Source organism: Aethalodelphis obliquidens, unplaced genomic scaffold (assembly GCF_003676395.1).
Source record: "Aethalodelphis obliquidens isolate GAN/ISIS:26980383/991018 unplaced genomic scaffold, ASM367639v1 scaffold43, whole genome shotgun sequence".
In the NCBI taxonomy this organism is placed as follows: domain Eukaryota; kingdom Metazoa; phylum Chordata; class Mammalia; order Artiodactyla; family Delphinidae; genus Aethalodelphis; species Aethalodelphis obliquidens.
Window position 1 is genome coordinate 12,322,955 of NW_020837987.1, and position 26,711 is coordinate 12,349,665.

Sequence of the window (26,711 nt, forward strand, 5' to 3'; positions counted from 1 at the left end):
CGGTGACGGGAACGAAGTCGGACGCGCGCCTCGCCCACCCGGGTCGACCCCGAAGGCGCGCGCGTGGGGGGGAAGGGGCGGGGCGGGGCAGGGCGCGCGCCCGAAGGAGGGCAAATGCGACCCAGGCCCGGCGCGAGGGTTGCCTTTGGGAAGCGCGGGACTTAAGGAGGGGCCGCTTTCTGCCCCCCTCCTCATGCTTCACCCCAAAGAAAGACTCTAGTCCTCTCCATACCCAAACACCATTCTCCTCGACAATCACTGTCACTCTTTCAGAGACAGAGCGACCACCAACGGTGGTTTCAGCAATGGCCCCATCCTGATTCCTGGCCCAGGTCGGTTGTCATGGTAACTCTTCCCAGTCGGGAACACCCTTAGCCTCCCCTCCCCTCCACCTTTGTGGTTATGGAGCTCCAAACCTGTCCTGGCCCTGCACCAGGAAGAGGTTGCTAAGGTAACCCAAGTCACTGGTGGTCCTTATACCTCTACCCTGATTGGTTACTATGGCAACCTCACCTAGCACTCAGGTAGAAAGGACCCCAGCCCCAAAGACACTGCTGAGGGAAACATCTCTCCCAATCCCTCCGCCCAGCCACCCAGTTGGCATTACCATGGTAACCATCCATCTCCCCCTTTCCCATCAGTGGGAGGTCTGTGGACCAAACCAACCAGGTGTTTTTATTTAGAGGAGATGCTCTGCTGAGGAGTAGTCGCTATGGTTACAAGGCCCGGACCATCCCCAGGGAGGTAAGAAAAAAGCAAAGCCAAGTCCTGGTTACTACGGTAATGGGGGCAGTCCCCCTTCCAGTGACCCTAGGAACCAGGCCCACCAAGGTACAGGACATTTTAGGATTGTCTCTCAGGATGGAGTGTGTCTAGGAAAGGGGTTGTCATGGTAACACCTTCTGTCACTTCTAGCCTTACCTTTCTGGACACATTTATGAAAGAAGGGATGGTTATAGGTTGCTATGACATCCTTCCCTTCACTCCTTCTCTTCACAGATGCTTCAGGTGGTCCCTGAGCTTATGAGATTTCAAGAGAAACGATTCCTTGACCTTCTCGTTGCCACTTTTTTAGGTAAAATGAAATTGTGCTCTATTGTGTGAAATTGGCTGATTTGGGGTTTTCTGGTTTCTCCTTCCCTCAGCAGTGCAGCTGAGCTGGGCTGGAACTGCCCGCCTGGAGCTCCCTCAGCCTGCAACCTAGGAGGTAAGAAGCCCCTCAGTGTCACCTGCACTCACGTGGGAACTGCCCTTGTCCCCAAAGGTTTTTCCACACATCACTCATTTTCTCGATCCATCACATTCCCATTCTACAGATGCAGCAACTGAGGCTCAGGCCAGGTGAAGTCTAGCCTGAAGTGAATGTGGATCCACTTACCTTGTTTTGTGGGCAATGGAGAGACAAAGTCTCAGCTTAACTGTCCTCTCCTCCCCTGACCACCTTTTCTCTCTCACACTCCCTGATGGTTTCCTGCTCTATCTGTAAGTTGTTTGCAGGGATTTTGTCTGTCTTCCTACCTCTGGAGGGCCTGCCCAACCACTGCCTGGTTCACCCCGTGTCCCCAGAACACAGAGGGCACTCAATAAATATATGTTTGTTGAGTTAATGAGTTGAATTAATTAATTAATGTTCATATTCAGCTTTGAAAGCACCTGTCAAGTGAGGGCAAGGGAAAGGGGTTATCTCACTGAAGATGGGTTGAAAGTTGGACTGTCTTTGTGGACCCAAAAGAGACAGCAGAGTTTATTGGCTAAAATCACAACACTGGAGCCAGCTTCCCGGTCAAATCCCAGGTCCACCACTTCCCAGCTGTGTGACCTTGGGCAAGTGACTGCACCTGTCTGTGCCTCAGTTTCCTCATCTTTAAATGTGATCATAATGTGAAGATTAAACAAGTTAAGATCGGTAAAAAGCTTAGAACAGGAACTGGTACATCAAGAGCAGCTAGAATTGTTGATATTATTATGATCCTTCAAAACCATCGTTTCATCCACTTTGCCCCAGTGAAGGAGTTTTGAGTCCTTACAGCTGGGGAAGCCAAGACTGACCTTGTCAGGGTACTAGGTGATTCCTCTCTCTCTCTACTCTGGTTCCCTCACCTCCTCAGCTGGCTGTCATACCTGCTGGTCTCTGAGAAACTGGCTTCTGTCCTCCGTCCTTTTGGGCACCTCCTGGCCCAGAGTCAGCCAGATAGCGCCTGCTGAGAACCAGGTTCCGGGGGCGGAGACCTGGGTTCCGCTCCCTTGGCCTTCCTCTCTCTGCGCCGCAGGTTCCCCGTCTGAATAACAGGAGTCAGTCATTCATTCCGCACACATTTATTGAGCACCTGCTGTGTGCCAGGTACCGAGCCATGTTCTGGGTGTACAGCAGGGAACAAAACAGACAAAACAAGAGACAAGATAAGTAAAATCTACGTGAGAACTACTAGGGGAGGAAAGTAGCCCAGGGATGGGACATAGGAAGTATGTGGGTGATAGGGAGAGGCATTTTTAAGTAGGGGGGCCAAAGGAAGGGATCACTGGATAGGTGATATTTGAGCAAAGACCTGAAAGCCAGGGGAAAAGGCATGCAGCTGCTACCTGGGGGAGAGCATCCAGGCAGAGGGGACAGCCAGTGCCACAGCTGGGGTCTCCTGGGTGTATTTGGAGAATGGTGTTTGGTGGCCCACGTGGCTGCAGCTGAGCGGACAAGTGGGAGAGGGTGGGGGGATCGCGTGGAGCCTTGCGGGTCCCAGCGAAGACTTTGGCTTTTCCTTTGAGTGAGTCTCGAGCCACAGAAGCCTTGAGCAGACGCAGGACAGAATCTAACTGAAGATTGAACAGGATCCTTCTGGGCTCTGAGTGGGGCACAGACCATAGGAGACAAGGCCGAAGCAGGAGGAAGGTCTCTTCAGAATTGTTAGAAGACTCTGAAACCATCTAAAGGTCTCTTCTCTGTTTCTGTGTACCTGAGCGCTAAAATTCTAAGATTTTTAAGACCCCGAAGATTCTGTGGTCCCCATGGCTCCTCCCCGCCCCCACAGGAATGTGAATTGCCTAAGCTCAGTGGTATTGTCTTTCTCTGTGTGTTGTGTGTCCACGGCTGTTTCCCCAGGGCCTAGGACAGTGCGTGGTATGTTGTAGGAGTTCCACAACCTGGAATGATGGAAGGAAGGAGGGATTGATCGCAGGTCCAGAAGGCAGTTCCAAGGTTCTGAAGAATAACAAGTCACTCTGAAAGTGCAACTCAGACTCTTAAGTGCCATCTGAGTTGGGTCAGAGAAGGGCAAGCAGGCCTGGGATGGGTGAAGAGGGATGAGAGGGCGTTTCTGGAGGGAGAGAGAGAGAGAGAGGAGACAGGGAGACCAGGGCAGGGCCCCAGGTGCATGGCCACAGTGCAGAATTTGGCCCTGGGGACCTGAGTGGGCTTTACAGACACACAAAACCCCTGCCCCCAGTCATCATCTTTTCACCAAGTGTATTTTCAGTGCCCAGTCGTGTGGGAGGAACACAGTGGTGATTGAGACAGTCCTGGCTCTACCCTCCTGGGGCTCACAGTCTAGTGGGGCAGACAGAGCCATCCCCAGACAGTGCCAAACCAGAACAGGTAGCCCAGGGGTTCCGGGAGCCCAGAGGGGACTTCTGACTCCAGGAGCCCAGAGGGGACTTCTGACTGTGGTTCAGGGAGGGCTTCCTGGAGGAGGGGCCATCTGAGCTAAAGCCTGAGCATAAGTGAGTTCTCCAGGAGAAAAGAGGCACGGGGAGAAGGGGTGATCGAGAGGAGACTCTTCTAGGCAGGAGGAACAGGATACACAAAGGTTTAGAAATAAGATCTGTTTGAAGAAAAGTCCAAGATGGCTTAGGCACAGAGTTCGAGGATGCATGGCAGGAGATGGGGCTGGAATGGTGGCAGGCAAGGGCCAGGTCATACGAGGCCTGGTGGGACTTTGTAAGAAACTTAGACTTTCTCCCCAGGGCACTAGGGAGCCATGGCAGATTCTGAGCGAGAGAGGGAGAGGTCAGATTTGTGCTTTATGCAGACCCCTCTGGCTGCCACGAGGAGGGGACTTAGGAGACTGTGGGAGGCTGGGTGGGGATCTGGGTGAACCAGGGTTGAAGGGAGAGCTGTGGGAATGGGGAGGAGGGGGGTCAGAAGTATTTAGGAGGTAGGAAGATTAGCGGGGTCTCTGACGTCCCCCTCTCCGGGAGGGGCAGAACCTATGAAGATCCTTCATGGGGAAACTTTAGTATCTGCTCAGAAGAGAGAGTTAGTTATTCCTTCTGTGCTGGAGACCAGCCACATCTTCAAGTTGTGATGGGGACATGGAGACAGCGCCACCTGGGGGTTGCTTAGGAATGTGGCCCATGAATAGAGGTGGAGGTGCCCTATGGAGGGAGCACAGCCTCTTTGGATGCAGCCCACTGTACTTCAAAAAAAAAAAAAAAAAAAAAGATTTTTTTACTTGTGATAAAATACACATAACAAAATTTGTCATCTTAACAGTTTTCAAGTGTATAGTTCAGTAGTGTTAAGTATATTCATATTATTGTGCAAACAGTCTCCAGAACTTTTTCATCTTGCAAAACTGGAACTCTATACCCATTAAACAACAACTCCCCGTTTCTGCCTCCTCACAGCCCCTGGCAACCACCATCTACTTCCTGTTTGTCTGAGTTTGACCCATTCCATTAAAAAAAAATTAATTAGTGGCCAACATTACAAACTGGAATAATTCTATGATTTAAGAAAACATTTCTAGCTTTCCTTGCAAAACCAAAAACATCTGGCTGACCATCAGGAAAGAGATGGCCAGATGGCAGAGGATTTGAGGAAGTGAGAAGGAGGCAGCAGGGGAGGGGCTTGGTGGCCAAGATTCTGACCCCGAGGCCGGGGTGGGGGGGCGTGCGGGGAAGGGAAGAAGAGATCAGGGGTGAGAGCAGGGCATGAATGGGGTCTGGGCATTTATAACTGAACCCGAATCTGAATGAGAAGTTGACAATGAATAAAAGGGTGAGACTGAACAAGGAAGAAGGGAAGGTGATTCATTGGTTAAAAACTTCCTGAGCATCTAATGTGTACCTGGCTCTGTGCTGAGTAGCCTTGGGGACCCAACAGTGACCAAGACAGGCTCAGGACCTGCCCTCACACAGACTGGGCCCTACTCACTAATGAATTAGAGTGGTAGGCTAGAGTCGGGGAACCCAGGGGTCTGAAGGAGCCCAGAGGGGTTTGCATGACCCAGCCTGGCATCAGGGAGGGCTTCCTGGAGGAGGAAATGTCGGAAGTGAAACCAAATAAGGAAAAGGCTGGGACAGGAAGACAAGGCTGAGGATGGGTGGGGGGGTTTCTGACAACCAGCTCCAGTCTCCCCTTTCATCCCCGCTCCCCAGGATACCCGGGAAGCCCAGCTAAGGGCCTGACTTCAGCCCCATGCGGCTCACCCGCTGCCAGGCTGCTCTGGCAGCCGCCATCACCCTCAACCTCTTGGTTCTGTTCTATGTCTCGTGGCTGCAGCACCAGCCCAGGTACTCCCCGGCCAGGGGCTCCCGCCGTGGATCTGCCTCCGGCCCCCGGGTCACCATCTTGGTGCGGGAGTTCGAGGCCTTTGACAACGCGGTGCCAGAGCTGGTGGACTCCTTCCTGCAGCAGGACCCAGCCCAGCCGGTGGTGGTGGCAGCCGATACGCTCCCCTACCCGCCTCTCGCCCTGCCCCGCATCCCCAGCGTTCGCCTGGCGCTGCTCCAGCCCGCCCTGGACCGGCCCGCTGCAGCCTCGCGCCCTGAGACCTACGTGGCCACCGAGTACGTGGCCCTGGTGCCTGACGGGGCGAGGGCCGAGGCACCGGGCCAGCTGAAGCGCATGGCTGAGGTGCTGCGAGCGGGAGGCGCACGCCTGGTGGCCGCTCCCGTTGCTTCGGCCAACCCTGCCCGGTGCCTGGCCCTGAACGTCAGCCTGCGGGAGTGGACGGCGCGCTACGGCCCGGCACCCTCCGCACCCCGCTGCGACGCCCTGGACGGGGACGCCGTGGTTCTCCTGCGCGCCCGCGACCTCTTCAACCTCTCGGCGCCCCTGGCCCGGCCCGTGGGCACCGGCCTCTTCCTGCAGACCGCCCTCCGCGGCTGGACGGTGCAGCTGCTGGACCTGCCCTTTGCCAGGGCGCGCCAGCCCCCGCTGACCACGGCCCACGCGCGCTGGAAGGCGGAGCGCGAGGGGCGGGCGCGGCGGGCGGCGCTGCTGCGGGCTCTGGGCATCCGCCTGGTGAGCTGGGAGGGCGGGCGGCTCGAGTGGTTCGGATGCAACAAGGAGACCCCGCGCTGCTTCGGGACAGTGGTGGGCGACACGCCGGCCTACCTGTACGAGGAGCGCTGGACACCCCCGTGCTGCCTGCGTGCGCTGCGCGAGACGGCCCGCTACGTGGTGGGCGTGCTGGAGGCGGCCGGCGTGCGCTACTGGCTGGAGGGTGGCTCGCTGCTGGGGGCGGCCCGCCACGGGGACATTATCCCGTGGGACTACGACGTGGACCTGGGCATCTACCTGGAGGACGTGGGCAACTGCGAGCAGCTGCGGGGTGCCGAGGCGGGCTCGGTGGTGGATGAGCGCGGCTTCGTGTGGGAGAAGGCTGTGGAGGGCGACTTCTTCCGCGTGCAGTACAGCGAGAGCAACCACCTGCACGTGGACCTGTGGCCCTTCTACCCTCGAAACGGGGTCATGACGAAGGACACGTGGCTGGACCACCGGCAGGATGTCGAGTTCCCCGAACACTTCCTGCAGCCTCTCGTGCCCCTGCCCTTTGCCGGCTTCGTGGCGCAGGCACCTAACAACTACCGCCGCTTCCTGGAGCTCAAGTTCGGCCCCGGGGTCATCGAGAACCCCGAATACCCCAACCCAGCACTCCTGAGTTTGGCAGGAAGCAGCTGAAGCTCCAGCGCCTGATCTTGGAGTCAGGAGCACATTCAGGCACAGGGCATTCATTGTCCTTTGTCTTGGTGCTGCTGGCGTTTGGTGGGCAAGCCAGGGATGCCAAGCCACCTTGCTGGGCCCAGCACAGCCCGGGACCTCAAAGGCGTGCCCTGCCCCAAATTTCCAGAACCGGGGCTCCAGGGCTGGGGCAGAGTTTTGGAAAGAGAGGGAGAAAGAGTGTAGGTTCTGGGGCCAGACTGCTGCGTCCCAATTTCTCTGCGCCTCGGTTTCCTCCAGGATTCAGTGTGTGCCTTCAGGGTCTAGCACACAAAGAGCCCCAGGACACTTGGCCGTTGGAGTTGCTTCTGCCACTAGAGGGCGCCCTTGTCCTACCTTGGGGGCCAAGGCGAATGTAAGCCCGGGACCTCTGTTCCACGGCTTTCACGTCTCTTGAGCCTTTGGTCTTCCCTCTAGCCTCCTGTGCCTGGAAGGACAGGATGACTAAATCCCCTTCTTTCTGAAAACGACCTCCTTCCCTCCTGGGAGAGCGCTGTGAGGTGCATGCTGCTCGTAACCCCATCTTGCAGAGAAGCAAACAGGCTCTGAGGTGTGGCTGTGGTTAAGAACCGGGTTCTGGATCCCGGCCCCCTCCATTTAACTGTTACCTCATTATTTTAGCTCTCTGCACCTGTTAGCCACTCGCAAGGTGGGGTAAACAATAATCATAGCTCACATTTACTGAGCACTTAGTGTGTGTCAGGCATCGTTCTCAGTATTTCACACGGAGTAACTGGCTTATCCCTCACCTTGCCCCTCTGAGGTGAGAGCTGCTGTTATTTTGATTTCACAGATGAGGAAACAGGCCAGAATGGTAGAGCCACTTGTCCAAAATCAGACAGCTTGGGAAGTGTCAGAGAGGGGCCTTGAACCCAGGCTGTCCGCCTGTAGCCTGCATTGCTGTTGCCTGCTATGCCCCTCTCTGGTGATAGTACCCAAGGTGGGCTTTGGGAAGCCACACGGCTTAGCAGGTAAAGCGACAGCAGCCTTCCTCTTGTGATCGTGCACCTAAGAGGAAATACTGTTTGGGCATGTACCTCCAATAGGTAGATTTATTTATAACTTATATCCAGGTACTACTAGCATTCTGTATATTAGTAATAAGGCTTAAATTATTCCATTTTAAAATTAAAAATAAATAGAGAGGGTTTTGATTACCAGCCTCATCCCAGTGACTTGTCCCGCACACCCCTTGGGTGTATGCACCTGGCTTTGAGACCCACAGGCTCTGAAGTGGGAGAGGCCTGGGTTCAAATCCAAGTGCTTCAAATCCAAATCCCACTGGAACTTGGGCCACCAGTGACTCTGACTCTCTTCACCTTGGCTTTGCACCTGGGAAACAGGGCTAATGGTGACCCTCGCCCCACAGGGGTGCTGTGAGGCACTTGGGTGGTAAAGGGGTCGGGAGTCAGGGCTGGGTGTGGCTCCTGGCTTGGCTACTTACTTTCTTTGTGACCTTAGGCAAGTCACTGCTCCATTGAATGGGTGGCGGGGATTGGTGATATCGCAGAAGCGTGAAGCCCTTGGAGGAGGGGGCTTCGCACACCAGCAAGAGAAGATAAATGCCGATTTGGCCCAGACCCCTGAGGCTCAGACATACGAAGCCTGACTTACAACGCAGCCTCTGTTTTTAACCACTGAACCTGCCAACGGCTCGCAGTCTGTTGGGTTCCCAGGGAGCATTCTGGAAACATATGGGGATGATTTGGGTTATTGCTGTGATCGGACCGTGCTCTTGGCTGTTGGAAGGCACGGCCCAGGGATGGAGATGTCTTATAATATATGCAGGGCACCTCCACACAATGAAGCAGGGTCCCTTGTCACATACTATTTTAAAATGTCCCATTGGGCATTCATGAAAGGCGGTGATGTTCAAAATATTTTGCAACTGGCATGGTAATATAAATACATAAATCAATATCTGCATCACATCTTAAAATCTTTTTTAATTCTCAAAATAATCAATATTAGCTATCTATATATACATATTTCTTTAAGGTGTTGCCAAGAACGTAAGTTGAAGCTCAAATCACTCGTAAATTATTGTAATGGTTTTGTTTCATTTAGAAATTGTTGGTGTGATTTCTTGATTGGCACAGCTGTATATACGTATATACATAAAATAACATGTTATATATGTACATATGTATATTTAAAATAACCTTGTCTTAGCTGTGGTTTGATAAGGGAACCGCATCAAATGCTTTTAGCAACTTCCCATTAAATTGAGAATCCTTAGGACTTGAGATCTCAATAGATAAAGCATTTCTCTTAGCAGCAACTGCAGTGTTTTGGTGTTTTTCTCCTCTCTTTGCTGTTCCTGAACTAACAGCAATTACGTCTGAAACTTTTCTAGCCCTTAAAATATTGTCTAATAGTTTTGTCTATTCAATATGTTTATTACCAACTAAGTAATGGGATGACAGAAAACCCATCACAACAACTAACTTGAACTAATTTATCGCAATATGTATTATTGAATTTTACACTTTCTCACTTACTCTTATACTATTCACCAGCCAGAAGTATTTCAATACTTTAACAACCAGCCCATCCATACTAGTGCAAACTAACGAAATTTTAGCCTTACTTGGAAAAACCTGGTTAAGAATGATCTGAGCCTAGAACCTAACTCTCCTTAGGCAAACACAAAGTCTTTTTAGATGGTTTTCGTAGGTTCTGACTTTTCCAGGAAGTGCAACTACCACGTAAGAAGAGGGAAGCTTGTGTTTTGTTTGAAACTTGGCCAAGGATTGTCAACAATATCAGAAAACCACGTTCCACCTGGTTCTTGGTAATTCAACACCTAAACCGCATGTTTACAGCCGCGTTAGGAGCTGCCTATGTTTCCGGTGTGAATGTTTGTCTCCCTCCTCGGGTTCTAGGAAGGTGGCCCCGCACATTTGCATATTGAAATGTATATTTTAAATTCCTATCCTTTTATTTCTCCTTTTTCTTACAGTTGGGGCAATGGGATCATTTTGTGTGTGTGTGTGAAGTATTTGCTTTTATTTTATTTTTATTTATTTTTATTTTTTATTGAAATATAGTGGATTTACAATGTTGTGTTAATTACTGCTGTACAGCAAAGTTATATTCAGTTATATATATATATATATACATTCTTTTCTTTTATATTCTTTTCCATTATGGTTTATCATAGGATATTGAATCTAGTTCTCTGTGCTGTACAGTAGGACCTTGTTTATTGGAATCATTTTTAATATCACGTGCCCGTGGGTTATATCATCTGTGAACTTAAACACAAAAGCATTAAATTGTGGGTTATTAATCCATTGGTAAATGGTCACGGCCAAGAGTCCCCTACTATTACCCTCCTGGCTCTCCCTGGGGACCCCCTGGGTCTCCTCCTGACCCAGCAGCCCAGGGGTTAACACTAGGCACGGTGGGAGGAAAGGGGGTCCCAGGGACTGTGGGATGAGCCAACGCATTTACCAAGTAACAAATCTTCCGGGTATCGCCCCTGGACATTACAAAATATTTGCTCTGAACAGTGAATGGTACTCAAAGACATGTTTACAAACGTGCCTTTATGCACGTTAACTCAAACTGGAAACTACCCAACGTCCGTGAACACATGAGACAAACTGTACATCCAGACAATGGAATACTCAGTGATTAAGACGGGTTGGGGGGGCCACGGGGGGGAGGAATGAACTACTAATACGTGTAAAAATATGACTAACCCTCAAAAGCATTATGCTGAGTCAAAGAAGCCAATGCAAAAAGTCATATACCATATGATTCCACCAATGTGAAATTCTAGAAGCGTCCAAACGAATCCTTAGGGACCAAAAGCAGATCAGCTGTGGCCTGGGCCTGGGAGGGGACGGAGGGAAAGACAACAAAGGAGCACGAGGAAGTTTGGGGGCAGGTAGGAATGCTGTGTGTCTTGATTGTGGTGGTGGATTTTCAAGCGTGTATCTGTCAAAACCCATCCCGTTGTCTGCTTTGAGGGATGCAATTTATTGTGTGTAAATTATACCTCAATAAGGTTGACCCCCAAAAAGCAGATGGCGGAGAGGGGCCAAATGGCCTAGAAACACTGATCTGTCACTAGAAGACAAAGGTGAGTCATGACGCTGCCTGCCCGCCAGACTGTCACTCTGAGCTTGAACCCGGGTCCAAGCCCAATCCAAGGCCAGCCCGAGCCCTTCCTCCCACGCCAGGCTCCTTGGGAAAAAGCAAGAGGGGTGTCCCAATAATAGGAGTGGGTGGGGCAGGGGAGAAAGGGTGGGGAGGAGATGGAGGCTAGGCTCCAGAGAGTGGCTCTCCAGGGCTTTTTCTTCTGCTCTTATGTAACCTTCATCAGCGGCCTTTGGGTGAGGCGTAACAGAGCCATTGTCACCAGATGGTGACACCTGGCAGTGCTTGCCCAAAGTCACATAGCTGGTAGGTAGCAGAAGCGGGGTCTGCACCAGGGCAACAGCCTCTTGTAGCGAGGAGGCTCTGTAGCTGGAGCCCAATTCATTCCTTCTGCAAATATTGAGTACCTACTATGTGCCAGGACCTCTGCTGTGCTCTGGACATGCAGCCGCGAGCAGGACAAAGGTGGTTTCCTCCTGGAGTGCACGTCCTAGTGGGGACAGGGTCTGGGAGTCACCTGAGACCCTATCAATACCGAGGAGGCATGACATGGCTCCAGTCTTTCTATATGACCTAGATCAGCATTTTAGGCAAACTAATGGCACGTGCTCAGCACTTTAAAAAAATGGAATAGAGTGCGTGCTTTGACGGCACATACACTAACATTGGAATGATACAGAGATTAGCTTGGCCCCTGCACGAGATGACACGCAAATTCGCGAAGCGTTCCATCTCTTTCTAAAATATGACACAAATGAACCTATCTACGAAGCACACTCACAAACATAGAGAACAGACTTGTGGTTACCAAGGGGGCAGGGGGTGTGGGAGAGATGGGTGGGAGTTTGGGATTAGCAGATGCAAACTGGTATATACAGAATGGATAAACAAGGTCCTACTGTATAGCATGGGGAACTATGTTCAATATCCTGTGATAAACCATAATAGAAAAGAATATGAAAAAAAGTATATATATATGTGTGTGTGTGTGTGTGTGTGTAACTGAATCACTCTGCTGTATATCAGAAATTAACACAACATTGTAAATCAACTATACTTCAATTTTTAAAAATGGAATAGAAAAAATTTGGTAAGTGGGAATTCCCTGGTGGTCCGGTGGTTGGGACTCTGCGCTTTCACTGCCATGGCCCGGGTTCAATCCCTGGTGGAGGAACTAAGATCCTGCAAGCCGCACAGTGTGGCCAAAATAAAAGAAAATTTTTTAATTAAAAAAATTTTTAAGGAAATTTAAAAATGGGTAAGTACTGTTTGGTGGAACATGGCCCAGTTTTATGTACATATATTTTCTACATAGATTGTACATGCAAAATATTACATGTGTAGGTGTGTATCTCTTTAAATAGGCATCCCTCATCATCTAAATTTCATCCATTCTCCCAAAAGCATGAAATAGAAAATTGGGCAGTAAACAGCTATTTCAAGTGAGGAAAATAATGCACTCCTAGCTCCATCCAAAAACCCCAACTGACTTCCCCAAATATCATTTAACACTCTTATTAAACACTTCTGTAACAACCCACTAAGGTTTCTGGCATAATAGAAATCATTGAAAACAATTACTTAATTTATTCAACACTTAATGAACTCATCAGTGGCTATGTTTGTGTGCAATACACAATTTTGCACAGAATCAGATATGAATGATATTTCCCTGCCACACAGCAATGATCAGGAGAGGTAACTACATAAACCCAAAAAAGGTGCTAAAGCTGTAACATCTATAATTGGTGGTACCTCCAGGCACCTGGCAGAAGTCTACATAGGGACCTAGGAAGGGGGAGAGAATATCGGTCACGAGTAACATGCTTCAACAATGCACAAGACAGGATCCTGTTAGAACAGGTGAGTCTTAACTGGTGTCGTCCAGGACTCAGATAGAACTGAAAACAGTTGCAGAACAGGTTTTTGATTCAAACAGCAAACTGGGGGTTTAAAAAAAAAAAAAGCGCGAGTCATTATTGGGACTATTAGGATAGTGAGAGTTATCAAGGGGTAACTGCATTCCCATGGAGGTGGTTATAGTTGGAAATGAATTTACCACAGGTGGGACAAAATTTTTAACTGGAAGCTAACGTACCTAGGGTACATACTGCACACATCTTAAGTGTACTGGTTAGTTTATTTTTCCAAACGTTTACACCTGTGTAAGCATCCGTCCTATCAAGATATAGGACATTTGCTGTGTCATAGAAAGTTCCCTTGTGCCCTCTCCTGATCTATATATAGATCCTCGTAGGTCACCACTGTTCCGATTTCTCTCACCATAGACCAGTTTAGCCTGTTCTAGACCTTCATTTATAAATGGAATTATAAGGCATGTACTATTTCTGGTTCCTTTCACTCAAAATGTTAATCTGTGAGATGCATCGTGTTGAGTATATCAACACTTTTTTTGCCCAGCAGGCTTCCATCGAATGATGATTGTACCAGCTAATCCAATTGATGTGTTTCTAAATTTTGGCAATTACAGAGAGCAGCTATAACATTTGTGTACCAGCTTTTGTGTGAATAGCTTTCATTTCTCTTGGGTAAATCCCCAGGAGCAGGACTCATGAGCCCCATGGTAAGTAGATATTTTAAAATACACTTTGATATTAAAGTGCCCAGTTTTTGGGGTTTTTTTTTTTGCGGTATGCGGGCCTCTCACTGCTGTGGCCTCTCCCGCTGCGGAGTACAGGCTCCGGACGCGCAGGCTCAGCGGCCATGGCTCACGGGCCCGGCCGCTCCGCGGCATGTGGGATCTTCCCGGGCCGGGGCACGAACCCATGTCCCCTGCATCGGCAGGCGGACTCTTAACCACTGTGCCACCAGGGAAGCCCTAAAGTGCCCAGTGATTTTCCAAAGTGACTGGACCATTTTGCATTCCCACCAGCAATGCATAGGCTCTGTCCAGTTCCACATTCTCATCAGCACTTGGTATTGCTTTTGTTTGTTGCCATGCCAATAAGTGTGTGTAGTGGTATCTCACTGTGGTTTCCAACAGTGCTGTGTGTGTATATATATTTTTTTATTTTTTGGCTGCGTGTTTTTTGATGAACAGATATTTTATTTCAATGAAGTCCAATTTATCATTTTGTTGTTGTTTTCTGTGTGGCTAGCACTTTTAGTCAAACTCTTGAAAACATCTGATTAGATACACTTGACAATTTTATTGCTGAAAAGCATCCTCTGGAGTAACAGCAGTGTGTGTCCTCAGTCTCCCCTCAGGGTTCCCGGGAGTGTTTCTGTTACTGTGAAGGGAACAGAGGGCCTGGGGACAGGGTGGGATTGTACCGTGGAGAGTCACAGAAAACACACACACACACACACACAGCTAGAGCTACAGCCACCAAAATAACCATCAAAGGAGCCAGCAACCTGTCAGAACATCCTTCTGCTCGAAGAGGGAAGAATTTCCCATGGTGCCCTGTGCCCTGAGACACGAGGCCATGCAGGCTCCCAGGATGGGGTGTGGAGGCCGCTATTTCTCCATCTTGCTGTTTCCTAGCCTTGGGTGAGGACAGGAGTTGACGACTGGGGAGATTTGGGGACAGACAGTCACACACACACAAGCAAACGCATATACCCCAGCAGTGAGGCCTCCCAGATCTCATGGCAGGGAGGGAAGCTGAGGCCTGTGGCTCCCCGAGTGGGTGGGTGGGACTCTCCAAGAGGCCCTGTTTGTCCGTTCATCCATGCCGCATGATTCCAATGTCCAAAGCACCCCACCCCCCGACTGGGGCAGGGAGGGTCCCTACTGGGATTTACATGACTGATTCCTTCTCACAGGTGTCAGCGTCCCCAGCAGGTCCTGGACAGCGTTTGAGGAGAGGGTTCCCTTCCTCGGTGTGGTCCGGCAGCGCAGCCAAGGGCGCCTCACTCTTCACATGGATCAGCTCGGGCACTGAACTGCGGGACTCTGTGCGATCCACGTAATTTTGGAGGAGTCCTGCCCCAAAGGCGTCACCTTCCACGTTGAGGACAGTACAGGACCGGTCGCTGAAGGGGGAACAGTGAGGGGGAAGTGAGTGGGAGGGGAAGGGTCAGGGCCCAACTCTCTCCCCTCTCCCTGCCTGTTACCTTCAAGTCCCCATCATGCCCTCCTTCACAGAACCCTGTTCTACTCCTCTTAGGAGCTCATCCCTCCATCCTCCCAGGATCCCAAATATCCCTTCCTCTAGAACCTTAAAGATCTTTTCCTCTAGAACCCCAGAAGCCTCCTACCCACCTTCCTTCCCTACAATCCCAAGTGTCCCATCAGGCTTTCTCTGCCTTAGGACCCCAAAGATCTCCTCCATCCTCCCTGGATCCCCAAAGATCCTTCTTCCAATCAAATACAAGATTTGTTCCTTCTGGAACCTCAAAAAATCATGCCTCCCTTTCCTTGGGGCCCCAGAGGACCCATCAATGCCTCTTTCTTCTTCTGAAATACTAAGTTCTCCCTCAGGTCCTTCTCCTCCCATTTAAAAAAACTGAGATACAATTCACATACCATAAAATTCACCCTTTAAAAGAATACAACCCAGTGGTTTTTAGTTTATTCAGGGTTGTGCAACAATCATCACTATTTAATTCCAGAATATTTTCATCACTCCAGAAAGAAACCCTCGTATCCATTAAGCAGTTATCCCCCATCTCCTCCCATCCCCCAGCTCTAGGCAACCACTAATCTACTTTCTGTCTATAGATTTGCCTATTCTGAACAGTTCATATAAATGGAATCATATACAATGTGGTCCTTTTTGTCTGGCTTCTTTCACTGAGCATAATATTTTCAAGGGTCATATGTCGTAGCATGTACGTTTGTATCACTGCTTCATTCCATTTTCTTGCTGAATAATATTCCATTGTGTGGACATATGACACTTTGTTTATCCATTCATCAATTGATAGGTATTTGGGTTGTTTCTACCGGTTCACTATTATGAATAGTGCTGCTATGAGGACTTCCCTGGTGGTCCAGTGGTTAAGACTCTGCCTTCCAATGCAGGGGACACAGGTTCGATGCCTGGTCGGGGAACTAAGATCCCACATGCCTCGGGGCAACTAAGCCCATGTGCCGCAACTACTGAGCCTGTGCTCTGGAACCCATGCACCATTAGAGAGCCCGCCTGCCACAACGGAGACCTGACTCAGCCAAATAAGTAAATTAATTTTTTTTAAAAGATGTTGAATTAAAAAAAGAAAAAGTGCTGCTGTGAACATTGACGTACAAGTTTTTGTGGACATGTTTTCAGTTCTCTTGGGTTTAAACCTAGGAGTGGTATTGCTAAGACACATGGTAACTCTCTAACTTTTGAAGCCAGACTGTCTTCTAATCTTTTACACTCTTAACAGCTTAATCATGATAGTTAACAATTACGTCGCATTTTCTACTTACTGTTCTAAGTAGTTCTAAGAAAGCTGCGTGTATTAAGTCATCTAATCCTCCAGGAGGAACTATTCTCTCCATTTTACAGATGGAGAAACTGAGACACAGGGAGATTAAGTACTTGCCCAAGGTCATTAGAGCTAGCAACAGTGGCTCTGGGAGCCTGGTCTAAGAGTCTGCTCTATTAACCACTGGGACATGCTACCTTTCTGGGGTTCCTCTTGGAACCCCAAAGATCCCTTTCTTCCCTCTGATTAGAACACTCAAGGTAAGGTCCCCTCCCCTTTCTTCTAGAACCCCTTCCTTCCTCTCTTCTGCTCAGAGGCTCTCAATGACCCTCTTGCTCGTCCCCTTTCTCAGGAGTACCCCTGAGCCCCCCGAACCCTCGAACCACACTCACACTAGCCAGTCCACAGCCAAGATCAAGGAGATGTCGTGAACTGGCAGGCTGACCGCCTCGAGGATGATGGCCAAAGTGAGGACACCTCCGGCGGGGATGCCCGCGGCGCCCACACTGGATGCTGTGGCGGTGACCCTGGGGGAGGAGAGGAGAGGTCAGGGAGAGGCCGCTCGGTAATGGGAGAAGCTGTGGGGGTGGGGCTGCTCCTCCCAGCTCGTGTCCATTCTCAAGGGAGGGGTCAGGTGCCTTGGGGGTCCTAGCCGCAGCCCCCCCGCACTCACAGGATAGTGATAATCTTCATGAAGTCCAAGGATCGCTGATTGAGCTGTGCAATAAACACTGCCGCCACACACTGGAAGAGCGCGGCACCGTCCATGTTGACAGTGGCACCGATGGGCAGAATGAAGCGGCTGATGTGCTTGGCCACGCCGTTCTTCTCCTCTACGCACTTCATCATCAGCGGCAGCGTGGCAGAGCTGCGAGGGGACCGCAGATCTGAGTTGGCGCGAGCTCACCTGGTCAGCCCGACCGGGCCCCGCCCACCGCTCAAGCCAAGCCCCACCTACCTCCCCTGACCATCCCCTGGACCAGGCCCCACCCACACAGCACCTCATCTCAGGCGCAAGCTCTGCCCACCAGCCTAGACCTCTGCTTCCCGTGAACCCGGGGTCTCCACCCACACCCCTTAGCCCTCCCCGGCTCGCCATGCCCTTCTCTTCTCAGAGCCAGAAGGCACTAGGGATCCCACAGAATGGAAGCATTCCAAAATATAGGGAATCTTGGACCCCTGGGAGATTACCAACGGCTACTCCTTAAAATACACATAAAAATTCATAACTAACTTCTAGAATGTCTGAGCGCTCACTGACTCACACCCCTTCCCCATCTCTACCAATAACAGACCTCGACTAAGAATTACTATACTCTGGGGGATGCTGCTATAGGGAGGGTGGGATCCTGAGGGGACAGGGCCCGCAGAGATGGACAAACTACTCAGGAGAGGCGGAAGGAGCTTTTAGAGGTTGGATCCAGGGTAAAACACTAGAGTCCCCCAAGGCCAGGCCTTGGGATGCGGAGGGGTTCTCAGGAAGGAAGGAATAAGTCTCCAAGGCAGTAGTTTCCTAATGGTGGGGGGGGGTTTCCCTCTACCCAGATCCCATGTCCCTAGACAAAATTTCAGGGGTCTTTAGACATCTGATGCCTGCTCCAGGCCCCTTAAGCTTAAAAACCCTGCCCTGGTCTGCCCCAAGGTCACACCTGGAGGAGGTCCCAAAGGCAGTGGCCAGCGGCGTCATGATGCCCCACAGGAACCGGTAGGGGTTCTTGCGGGTGAAGAAGAAGTAGATGAACGGCAGCACCAGAAGCCCGTGGATGGCGTGGCCAAGCAGGCAGCACAGGATGTATTTGCCGAGACTGGCGAAGAGCATCCCCACGTCCTCCATCTCCATGATCTTGCCGGCCACCAGGAACAAGATGCCCACAGGGGCATACCTAATTACCCAGGAGACAGATCGCCACCTCTGACCATGTGCCCACCCAGGGCCAGGCATTGTGCTGGGCTCATGGCCTGACCACACTTCTCAGCCTCCCTCCAAGTCAGGAAGCGCCCACAGCAATGTGGGCTGATGTTCGGGCACCTCCCCTGCCATCCTCCATTCTCTCCCCTTGAACATAGCGCCACTGGGAGATAAAAGAAGTTTGGGGGGGTTCCATCAACCACTTGGAGTAGAGTCACCCACCAGATTTGGACTTAACACACGACCAGGAAAGAAACACCCACCGCGCATATCATTTACATATTCTGGGTTTGTTTGTTACAGCAGCTAATATGACATAAACCAATACACTCTCTCACCATGAAAAATAAAACCGTGGCTCATGTCTTAATGTCCCAGGTATGAAGCATTTATGATGTGCCGAGCCCTTGAACGGGATTGCGTCTTCACCACAACCCCACAAGGGAGCTCCTAGTTTGAATCTCTTGCCGCTATCATTGAATTAAAATCAAATAGGTCTATAAAACAGGGGCCATAATGCTACCAACCTCATAGGAATCTTGGGAGGATGAAATGAGATGCCAGTGGAAATGAGCTGAAAGCTTTTTGTACACAATAAGTGAAGTCTATGGGCTTCCGCTGGAATTTATCATCAGCCTCTCCTGGAGGGAAGATCCCAGGGGTTGCATGTGTCTCCCAGCCAGGAGGGCTCCCAACATCACTTCCCTGATTGCCTGATCGCTATGGCTACTTGTCTCCAAACCCCTTCTCCTCTTTAGTTACAGAAGAAAAGCACCATTTCCCAGCCACCTGTGCACCTAGGTTTGGCCAAATGCCCAGGTTCTAGCCAGTGAGATGTGCCCAGAAATTATACAAGTACTTGACAAATATTAACTAAGCTTGTTTACTGTAGGCACGCTATAGGTCAGGCACTGTCCCAAGAACTTTACACGTGTTAACTCACTCGTGCCTGGTACTATCAACGCCGTTTTCCAGATGGGGAAACTGAGGCACGGCGGGATAAGTAACTTGTCGTAGGGCGCACAGCTGGGAAGTAGTAGCGCCGGGATAGGAACTCAGGCTGCCCAGCTGCAGAGCCTGCTCTTACCCACACACCAAGTGTTTCTATTAGTTCCACACAGCAGCTTCTTAGATGTCAGCTACCCTGGAATCAGGGTTGGGGTTGGGGGAGATTTGGTAAAAAGGCAGCAGCCCTAACCCACCTCCTGATTTCTGACCTTCTGATCCAGGATGGGTCCTGAGAATCAGTGTGACACCATGTGGAGATGAGACAGGGGAGGTGGCAAGGGTGAAGCTGAAGGCCTCTGCACGTGTTTTTTTCCCTCATTATCTGAGGCCATTTAACAAAAGCTCATACATAATGGTAATGATCGTAGCTGACATTAACTGAATGCTCAGTAGGTGCTAGACATTTAAAACACTTTCTAAGTGCTTTACTTACACCTCAGTCACTCATGTCATCTTAATTATAAACCTATAAAGCAGGCACTATTTTCCATTATTGATCCAAAGGCAAACATTTGATGACAGTGAAATCTCAGAAACAGATGCATTAGCCAGGCTGCGGCCGCAGCTCGGCGGTCTTTTTGTCACCTTCCAATAGGATCAAGAAGGTTCCAGGATCAGTATCAGCTCTCACGGCATAGAGTACTGTCCTCACCTTATAGATGAGGAAACTGAGGCACAGAGAGAGTAAGTCACTTGCCTGAAGTCACAGAGCCAGGGAAGAGTCGATGCTGGATTTGAATCTAGGCCATCTGGTTCGAAGGAGCAGATAGAGGATCGCCCCACCCCGCCTCACCAGCCCCCTCTCCCACCACTTACCACATGATCCAGGAGACCAGCACCATGGTGGCATCGTTGAAGGAGTTGAAGAAGCGGATGAGCAGCTCTCCCTCAGGCCCCAGCTTCCGCAGGGCCACGCCAAAGATGATGGCAAACACCACCAGGCCCAGGATGTTCATACCCTCTACCTCACCCCCCATGGGCACCTTTGGGCAAGAACACATGGGGATGGGCGGGGCCGTTCAGTCAACCTGCACAGTGACTGAGGGCCTGTCCTGCGCACTGCTGGGACCCAGCAGAGACAAGACCATTCCCCAGGCCCCATCCTCCCAAGGCTCACAGTCCAGGTCCAGGGACCACCCAGAGTGGACAGGGCTGGGACGGGGGAACCCAGGGGAGTATGGGAACCAAGGAAGGCTGTGCTGCCAAGCTTGGAGGAGGGGAATCAGGGAGGGCTTCCTGGAGGAAGGGGCTAAGACCCGGAGACCGGGGGTGAACAAGGTAAAGGGAGGGGAGGGGTATTGTTCCCTCTTCTAGAGAGAGTTAACAATATGCAACAACCTTGAAATGACTCTAACTTAGGCATTCAAAGAACATTAAGAAATTCACTGTGGCTGGAGCAGAATGGGCCAGGCAGAGTCACAAGATGAGGCTGGGTGGGTGGATGGGCAGGGGCAGGACCTCACAGGGGCCCCGGGGACTACGGCGAGGAGCCTAGGCTTTCTTCTGAGGGCACTAGGGAATATGACAGGGCTTTAGGCAAGAAAGAGGCTGGGTCAGGTTTGTGCTTTGGAAAGAATTCTCCAGCTGCCAGGCTGAAGGTGGGCGGGAGGGGAAAAGAGGAGCCTGGACCTGAGTGTGGCTGTGGGGAGGGAGAAGAGAGGACAAAATGGAGATTCCAGAAAGGCAGAAAAGACAGAAATTGGGGAGGGGCTTCAGAGAGTTTAAAACAGATTGTGCCCAAATGTTAGAGGACCCAGGGGACTTCCCTGGTGGCACAGTGGTTCAGAATCGCCTGCCAATGCAGGGGACACGGGTTCGAGCCCTGGTCCGGGAAGATCCCACGTGCTGCAGAGCAACTAAGTCCGTGCGCCACAACTACTGAGGCTGTGCTCTAGAGCCCGCGAGCCACAACTACTGAGCCCGCGTGCCACAACTACCGAAGTCCACGCACCTAGAGCCCGTGCTCCGCAAGAAGAGAAGCCACCACAATGAGAAGCCCGCGCACCGCAACAAAGAGTAGCCCCCGTTCGCCGCAACTAGAGAGCGCAGCAACGAAGACCCAACACAGCCAAAAATAAAAATAATAAATAAAAAAGAAGACCCAGAAGGCAGACGAGGCCAGGGTAAGAACAAAATGGAAAAACCAAGGTGCAGGGTCCCCCACCGCCTTCCCAGCTCTTACCTTCACCTGGGTTCCGTTGAACAATCTCTCCTTATAGGAGGTAGCGTACTGCAGGTGGGGTTGGGAAGAGTCAGCATCAATTGTCATCGAGGCTCCCCCACCCCATCCTGGTACTGACAATACTCAAAGCCCGCCCTAAGCTTCCCTTAAACGTGATCTCATTCCATCCCACCAGCAACCCTGCTGCAGTAGGACTATTCATACCCCCATTTTCCAGAGGCGGAAACTGAGGCTCAGAGAGGTAAAGGCACTTGCTTAGGGTCACACAGCTAGAATTAGAACCCAGAGGGGACTCAGAACCCATATTCTCATGAGGGGCGTGGATGGGTTTCATTCATAAATCGCCCAGGAGCCCTGCAATATGGCCTGTAAATATGTGGGCACGTGCGTTTTTCCAGGCACCAAGGGGCTGTCTCCCTCCCTGCCCACCCCCCAACCCTGAGGGACACCCCAGAGGACTCACTGAGCGGAAGGCTGCGGACACCAGGTTGGAGGGGAAGATATTTCTGCAGAGATAAACATGGTGGGGGGGGGGAAGTATTAGATACCACAGCAGGAGGTCAGGGGAACTGGGTTGGCCTCTTGGGGTGAGGGGAACCTTGGAGGCCCCATCTGTACCCAAATGCGGTCCTCACCCATGCCTCAGCCAGGTTCAGACAGGTAGAGATGGACCTGGGCCTGCACATCTTTCCAGGGTGTGCAGAGTCTCAGCTGGAATCCTGGGGCCCAGGAAGCTGGTGTTCTAGCCCGGAGGGAATGTGGATTGAGGGTGAGGAAGGCCCGCTTCCCAAGGCAGGCTGGGGCAGGGTTACGGGGCCTGGCTCCATCCCACACTCGGCACCCTCAATACTCTGGACACCTTGCATCAGCCACTTCCTCCTGGAGGCCTGGGAGGGCTGAGGAAAGGGCTGGCCCTGGGGGCTGCCTGGGGGGTTGCAGGCTATGGGGAAGATCTGGGTGTGTTAGGGAAGAGGTGGTGAGAAAGCGACAAGGATTGACTGTGTTGTTGTGAATGCGCCTTTGTGTTTATGCAGCCACTCTCGTGTGAGGGTGTCTGGGTGTGATTAAGTGTGCAGCAGCGTGCATTAAACCCCACTGAGCATGTGAGGGAGTCGGACAGTGGCCCCGTGTACCTCAGGGCAAGACAAAACTAACAGCCAAGGTGACTACCGGCGCTGTACTAAGTGCTTTCTATAAACCAACTCATTTAATTCTCCTGACAGCCCTCAGGGCCCTGCACTATTATCCCCATTTCACAGAAAGGGAAGCCGAGGCACTGACAGGTGAAGAAACTTGCCGTTAGGAAGTGGCAAAACTGGGATTTGAAACCAGCCAGCTGGTGCCACAGTCCGAGCCACTCGGCAACCTCGGATCTTCCCTCTCACCAAAGACGTGGGTGCGCAGCTGCTGGTGGTGGTTGGTAGTTTATCAGGTGTTGGTATCCGGTTGGGGGGTGCAGGTTAGTGTTCAGATATGTGTGGCCCTGTAGGCACGTATGTGAGTGTGCATGTGCTCCTGAGCTGTGTTTAGGCAGTGTTCCACATGTTGGTGTGGTCAGTGGCATCAGTGAGCGTCTGCGTGCCCGTGGCCAGTTGTGTGTCAGTGGCTCACGAAGTTGGGTGGCTCTGAGATGTTCCAGCTACGTCGCCAAGTGGCTGGCCAAATGAGTTACGTGGATTTGGGCACAACGGGGAAGGTTGCACACATAAACAAACTTCAAGTGGGTGTGCCCGTCTGCAGGTCGGCCCGTACCCACCCAGGCCAGCCAGGGCTGGGTTCAGGACACAGCTAATCTCCCCCAGCCAGGAGGTGCCCACCCACTGTAATTTCTGGACACCAAGCCTCCCCCCAATATCAGCCTGCACTGATGCCCCAAGAGACTGAGGGGAACCCTGTTCCGTGACTCGTCATTTCCTTCCCCCACTTCCAGGAAGTCCCCAAACAACCTGGCGACACTGAATCATCAGGCCTCAAAGGCAAGGCCATGTGGATCCAGCAGTCTGCCCTCCTTAAAAGGGGGGAAAGAGCCATTCTGGAGGGGAGGGGAGCAGAGGCCCAAAAGAAAAGAATCTGCCCCCTTTCTGAGCAGCCTAGTGCGAGGGGAGGGCGGCCGGGTACCAGACAGAGCAGGAAATGGGATGGAAAGTTTGTGGGGGTGGCAGGACTTACCTACCAGGAACATATAAAGGGGAAGCCAGGGTCCTGCCCAGCTGAACTGGGTGGAGAAAAGAGGCTGAAAAAAGGACCTGGCTTTGTCTGGGGGACACGTGGTGTGGGGAACCACGTGGGAAGAGGGCCTGGTTGGGGGTCATTCTGATCTCTTCAGGTCCTGCAGGAGTCCCTTACCCAGGGCTCCCAGAACTTCCAGACACTGGACTTAAACCTTTATCCAGAAGCCCCATCCTGGGGCCCTTGGCCACCCAAAGATCCCCTTCCAAGTTCCCCTCAGGATCCTCCCCCCTCACAGCAGAGACCCTCTTATGTCCCCCTCAACCCCGCCAAGCATCACTTCTCCCTCTATAAGACTTCCACGCCCCTATCACCCTCCTGTGGGGTCCCGCTTATGTACGCAGGCCTCCATATTTAGAAATCTCCTCCAGGAGTCTGTTCTCACCCTCTGTACCCTGACCCTCAAGGGGCCAGAGCTCCCCCCAACTATCCCATCCTGTTTTCCTGAGGCCCTGGGGATATCCCGGACACGGAGGACCCAAAACCCCCCTTCCGTCCACGTGGCGACTCCGGCCAACCCTAACACGCGTCCCCTCCCCACAAGGCTGAAGCACCCACCCCCTTCCCCCAACCCCTCCACCGGGCGGGCGGGGTCTGACCTCACAAGATCCAGGAACGAATCGAGCACCTCCTTGCTGGGGGCCTCTTCCACGGAGCCCGTGGCCTCGACGGAGCTGTTGACGGCGGCGAAGGCGGCGCCCGGCTGCAGTGCGAGCGCCAAGCCCACGCCGAGCGCCGACGCTAGCAGTGTAGTAACCAGGAAAAAGAGCAGCGCCCAGGCGCCCAGGCGGCCGAGCGCGCTCGGGTCCAGGCTGGCCGCGCCGCCGATCAGGCTGCACACCACCAGCGGCAAGATAATCATCTTCAGCAGGCGCAGCAGCAGCTCGCCCGGGAAGGCAAAGGCCTCCAGGCGCGCTGGGCCCAGCGCTAGCGCGCCGCCGGCCCCTGAGACCCCCAGCCCCAGAGCCACGCCCGCCACCACTGCCACCACTGTCAGCAGCACCAGCAGGTTGGCGCGAAGGCAGCGGCGCACCTGGTCCCCGGAGCCGCAACAGCCGCCTTTTTCCGAGCCGAGGTCCTCTAGGGGGACCAACGCCGAGACACCGTTGGCGGTGGGCTCCGCCGCCGCGTACTCCTTGGGGTCTCCCTTAGGCGGATCGGCCACCATGATGAACGCCCCGGGGTTCCTCAGAGCCTGGAAGCTGGGAGCGCTTGGGCCTCCTTCCCAGGACGCTATCGTTCCTTAAAACTTTGTTAAGTTAACAGAGCCTGGAGGCTGGAACTTTGGAGGGTTCCCTGGAGTTGTGAGTTCACAGCGCTTAAGTTCCTTGTCTCTTGGAAGCTGGAGTGTTTGAGATTCCCTAGGCTGGGCGCTGGGGCTCCTCTGCTCTTCGTTTGCGCCCGGCGGTGAAAGCTGGGAGGTGGGAGCACCTGGGGTTCTTTACCCTGGGGGTTAGGAATACGGGAGTTTCTCAAGCTGGGACCTGGGGTCCTTGGCTCCGGAAGGCTGAAGGCGCCCAGGCGGCAGAGGTCTTCAAGAGGCTAGGTCCTGGTGGCGCAGATCCGGGAGGCGGGGACCTGGGGTGCCTGGGTCCTGGAAACGGAGAGCTGGGGAGCCTGAGTCTGGGGGCCGGAAGACAGAGCTCCGGGAAGAGGGGGGCCAGGCTCTTGGGTCCAGGCGGGAAGATCCGGTCCCCTGGGTGCCGAAGGCGGCGGCCCGGGATCCCGGGAAGAATCAGCTGTTAGCCGAGACCGGACCTCCCGGGCTCGCCGCGTGGCTCTGAGACTATTTGGCGGAAGCTGCCCGGATTAAGCACCCGGGGCGAGGCTTGAGAGAACGGGGACAAACCCACCGGTGCCGATTGGCTCGGTCGGGTTCAGGGCCCTCCAGGGCGGGGCTTTGGCTGGAGTAGGGCCAAGTCGCCCATACAGAAGGCAGAAAAACAATGGTTACATTCAGGGGCGGGGTCCGGGTGGGGTGGGGGTGGAGGGTCCGAAGGGGGCGGGGCGTTGGGAGGAGTGTATTGGGTTGGGGGCCTTTAAGCCACAAAAGTGCCTGGCGCGAGGGTCTCTAGAAAGTGCCAGGTGATCCGCGGGTCTGCAAATCAATTTAGCCTGAAACTCCTCTTCCGCCCTAAATTCCGGTCTTTCGTCCCTTCTCGTCAATTCCTCGAATGTAAAATACAGATCCCTCACGTGATCGGTGTAAGAGTTAAATGAGATGGAGTGATTTATTTAATAATGTTAATAATTTTCAAAATAAAAGTTCTCAGTTCAGAGCCCCACACGTATCAATTAATGACAGTTATTATATTAGGACTGTAATCCACTTCCCCCAGGTACGCAATTTGCAATTCATCCACTAAAATTATAATTCAGTTTAATGACTGTGCTAATGCTTTTGCTTTCACCAGATATTTTCCCCTTTTTAAATTATTCAAAATTAATTAAAATTTTCAAACCTACAAAAAAGTTTAAAGGATTTTAGAGTGAACACCCATATACCCACCACCTAGCGTCTACAATTATTTCATGGTACTTCTATATAAAATTTCTAACCATTCATCTACCTCTCTAGCCATCCACCCATTTACCTCCTTTTGATGCATGTCAAAGTTGCAGATACCAGCGCACTTTGCCTCCAAACACTTCAGTATGTATGCATTTATTAATCACCATTCAATATTTCTACGTGGTCTTCTTAGTTCCCTGACCAGGGATTGAACCCGTGCCCTGGGCAGTGAAAGCACGGACTCCTAACCACTGGACCGCCAGGGAATTCCCTGTCTACAGTCCTCTTTTACACAAAGTGCACAAACCATAAGTGATATCTACTGATTTTTGACAAATGCATATGCCTGGAATCTTCATAACTGCTTGGTGAGGTTGGGCCCACTATTCTACCCGTTCTCCAGATGGGCAAAACTGGGGCTTAATGGCAAGAGGAAGTCACTCGCCTT

At 52.0% G+C, this 26,711-nt stretch overlaps 2 protein-coding genes and 1 pseudogene across 8 annotated transcripts; 2 read left to right on the plus strand and 1 right to left on the minus strand.

Moving 5' to 3' along the window:
* Positions 1 to 15: 15 nt before the first annotated feature.
* FKRP (fukutin related protein) lies at positions 16 to 8,628 on the plus strand. 7 transcript variants are annotated; one of them, XM_027079944.1, is made up of 4 exons: positions 16 to 332; positions 684 to 744; positions 1,000 to 1,207; positions 5,371 to 8,628. In XM_027079944.1, the coding sequence occupies exon 4, from the start codon at positions 5,411 to 5,413 to the stop codon at positions 6,896 to 6,898; it is 1,488 nt and encodes a 495-aa protein (XP_026935745.1). In that variant the 5' UTR covers positions 16 to 332; positions 684 to 744; positions 1,000 to 1,207; positions 5,371 to 5,410; the 3' UTR covers positions 6,899 to 8,628. The 7 variants fall into 7 exon arrangements, 6 of the variants coding, with proteins under 6 accessions (XP_026935745.1, XP_026935747.1, XP_026935744.1 ...); XM_027079946.1 differs by having other exon boundaries at positions 1,146 to 1,207; XM_027079943.1 differs by having other exon boundaries at positions 16 to 744.
* Positions 8,629 to 11,683: 3,055 nt separating this feature from the next.
* On the plus strand, positions 11,684 to 11,782 carry LOC113606289 (uncharacterized; annotated as a pseudogene).
* Positions 11,783 to 14,194: 2,412 nt separating this feature from the next.
* SLC1A5 (solute carrier family 1 member 5) lies at positions 14,195 to 25,531 on the minus strand. The gene is made up of 8 exons (XM_027079948.1): positions 24,351 to 25,531; positions 21,986 to 22,028; positions 21,523 to 21,570; positions 20,157 to 20,323; positions 18,073 to 18,306; positions 17,097 to 17,291; positions 16,816 to 16,950; positions 14,195 to 15,043 (listed from the first exon to the last, which is right to left on the minus strand). Exons 1-8 carry the CDS (start codon positions 24,917 to 24,919, stop codon positions 14,809 to 14,811), a joined length of 1,626 nt encoding a protein of 541 aa, XP_026935749.1. The 5' UTR covers positions 24,920 to 25,531; the 3' UTR covers positions 14,195 to 14,808.
* Between the last annotated feature and the right edge of the window lie 1,180 nt (positions 25,532 to 26,711).

Excerpts from the sequence above, each read along its gene's own strand:
- FKRP (XM_027079943.1), top strand. The coding sequence starts at position 5,411 with ATGCGGCTCACCCGCTGCCAGGCTGCTCTGGCAGCCGCCATCACCCTC.
- SLC1A5 (XM_027079948.1), bottom strand. The coding sequence starts at position 24,919 with ATGGTGGCCGATCCGCCTAAGGGAGACCCCAAGGAGTACGCGGCGGCG. Across the intron at positions 18,307-20,156 it reads CTGGTCTCCTGGATCATGTG|GTATGCCCCTGTGGGCATCT; the intron begins GTAAGTGGTGGG and ends CTGGGTAATTAG. Across the intron at positions 17,292-18,072 it reads GCCTTTGGGACCTCCTCCAG|CTCTGCCACGCTGCCGCTGA; the intron begins GTGTGACCTTGG and ends GTCCCCTCGCAG.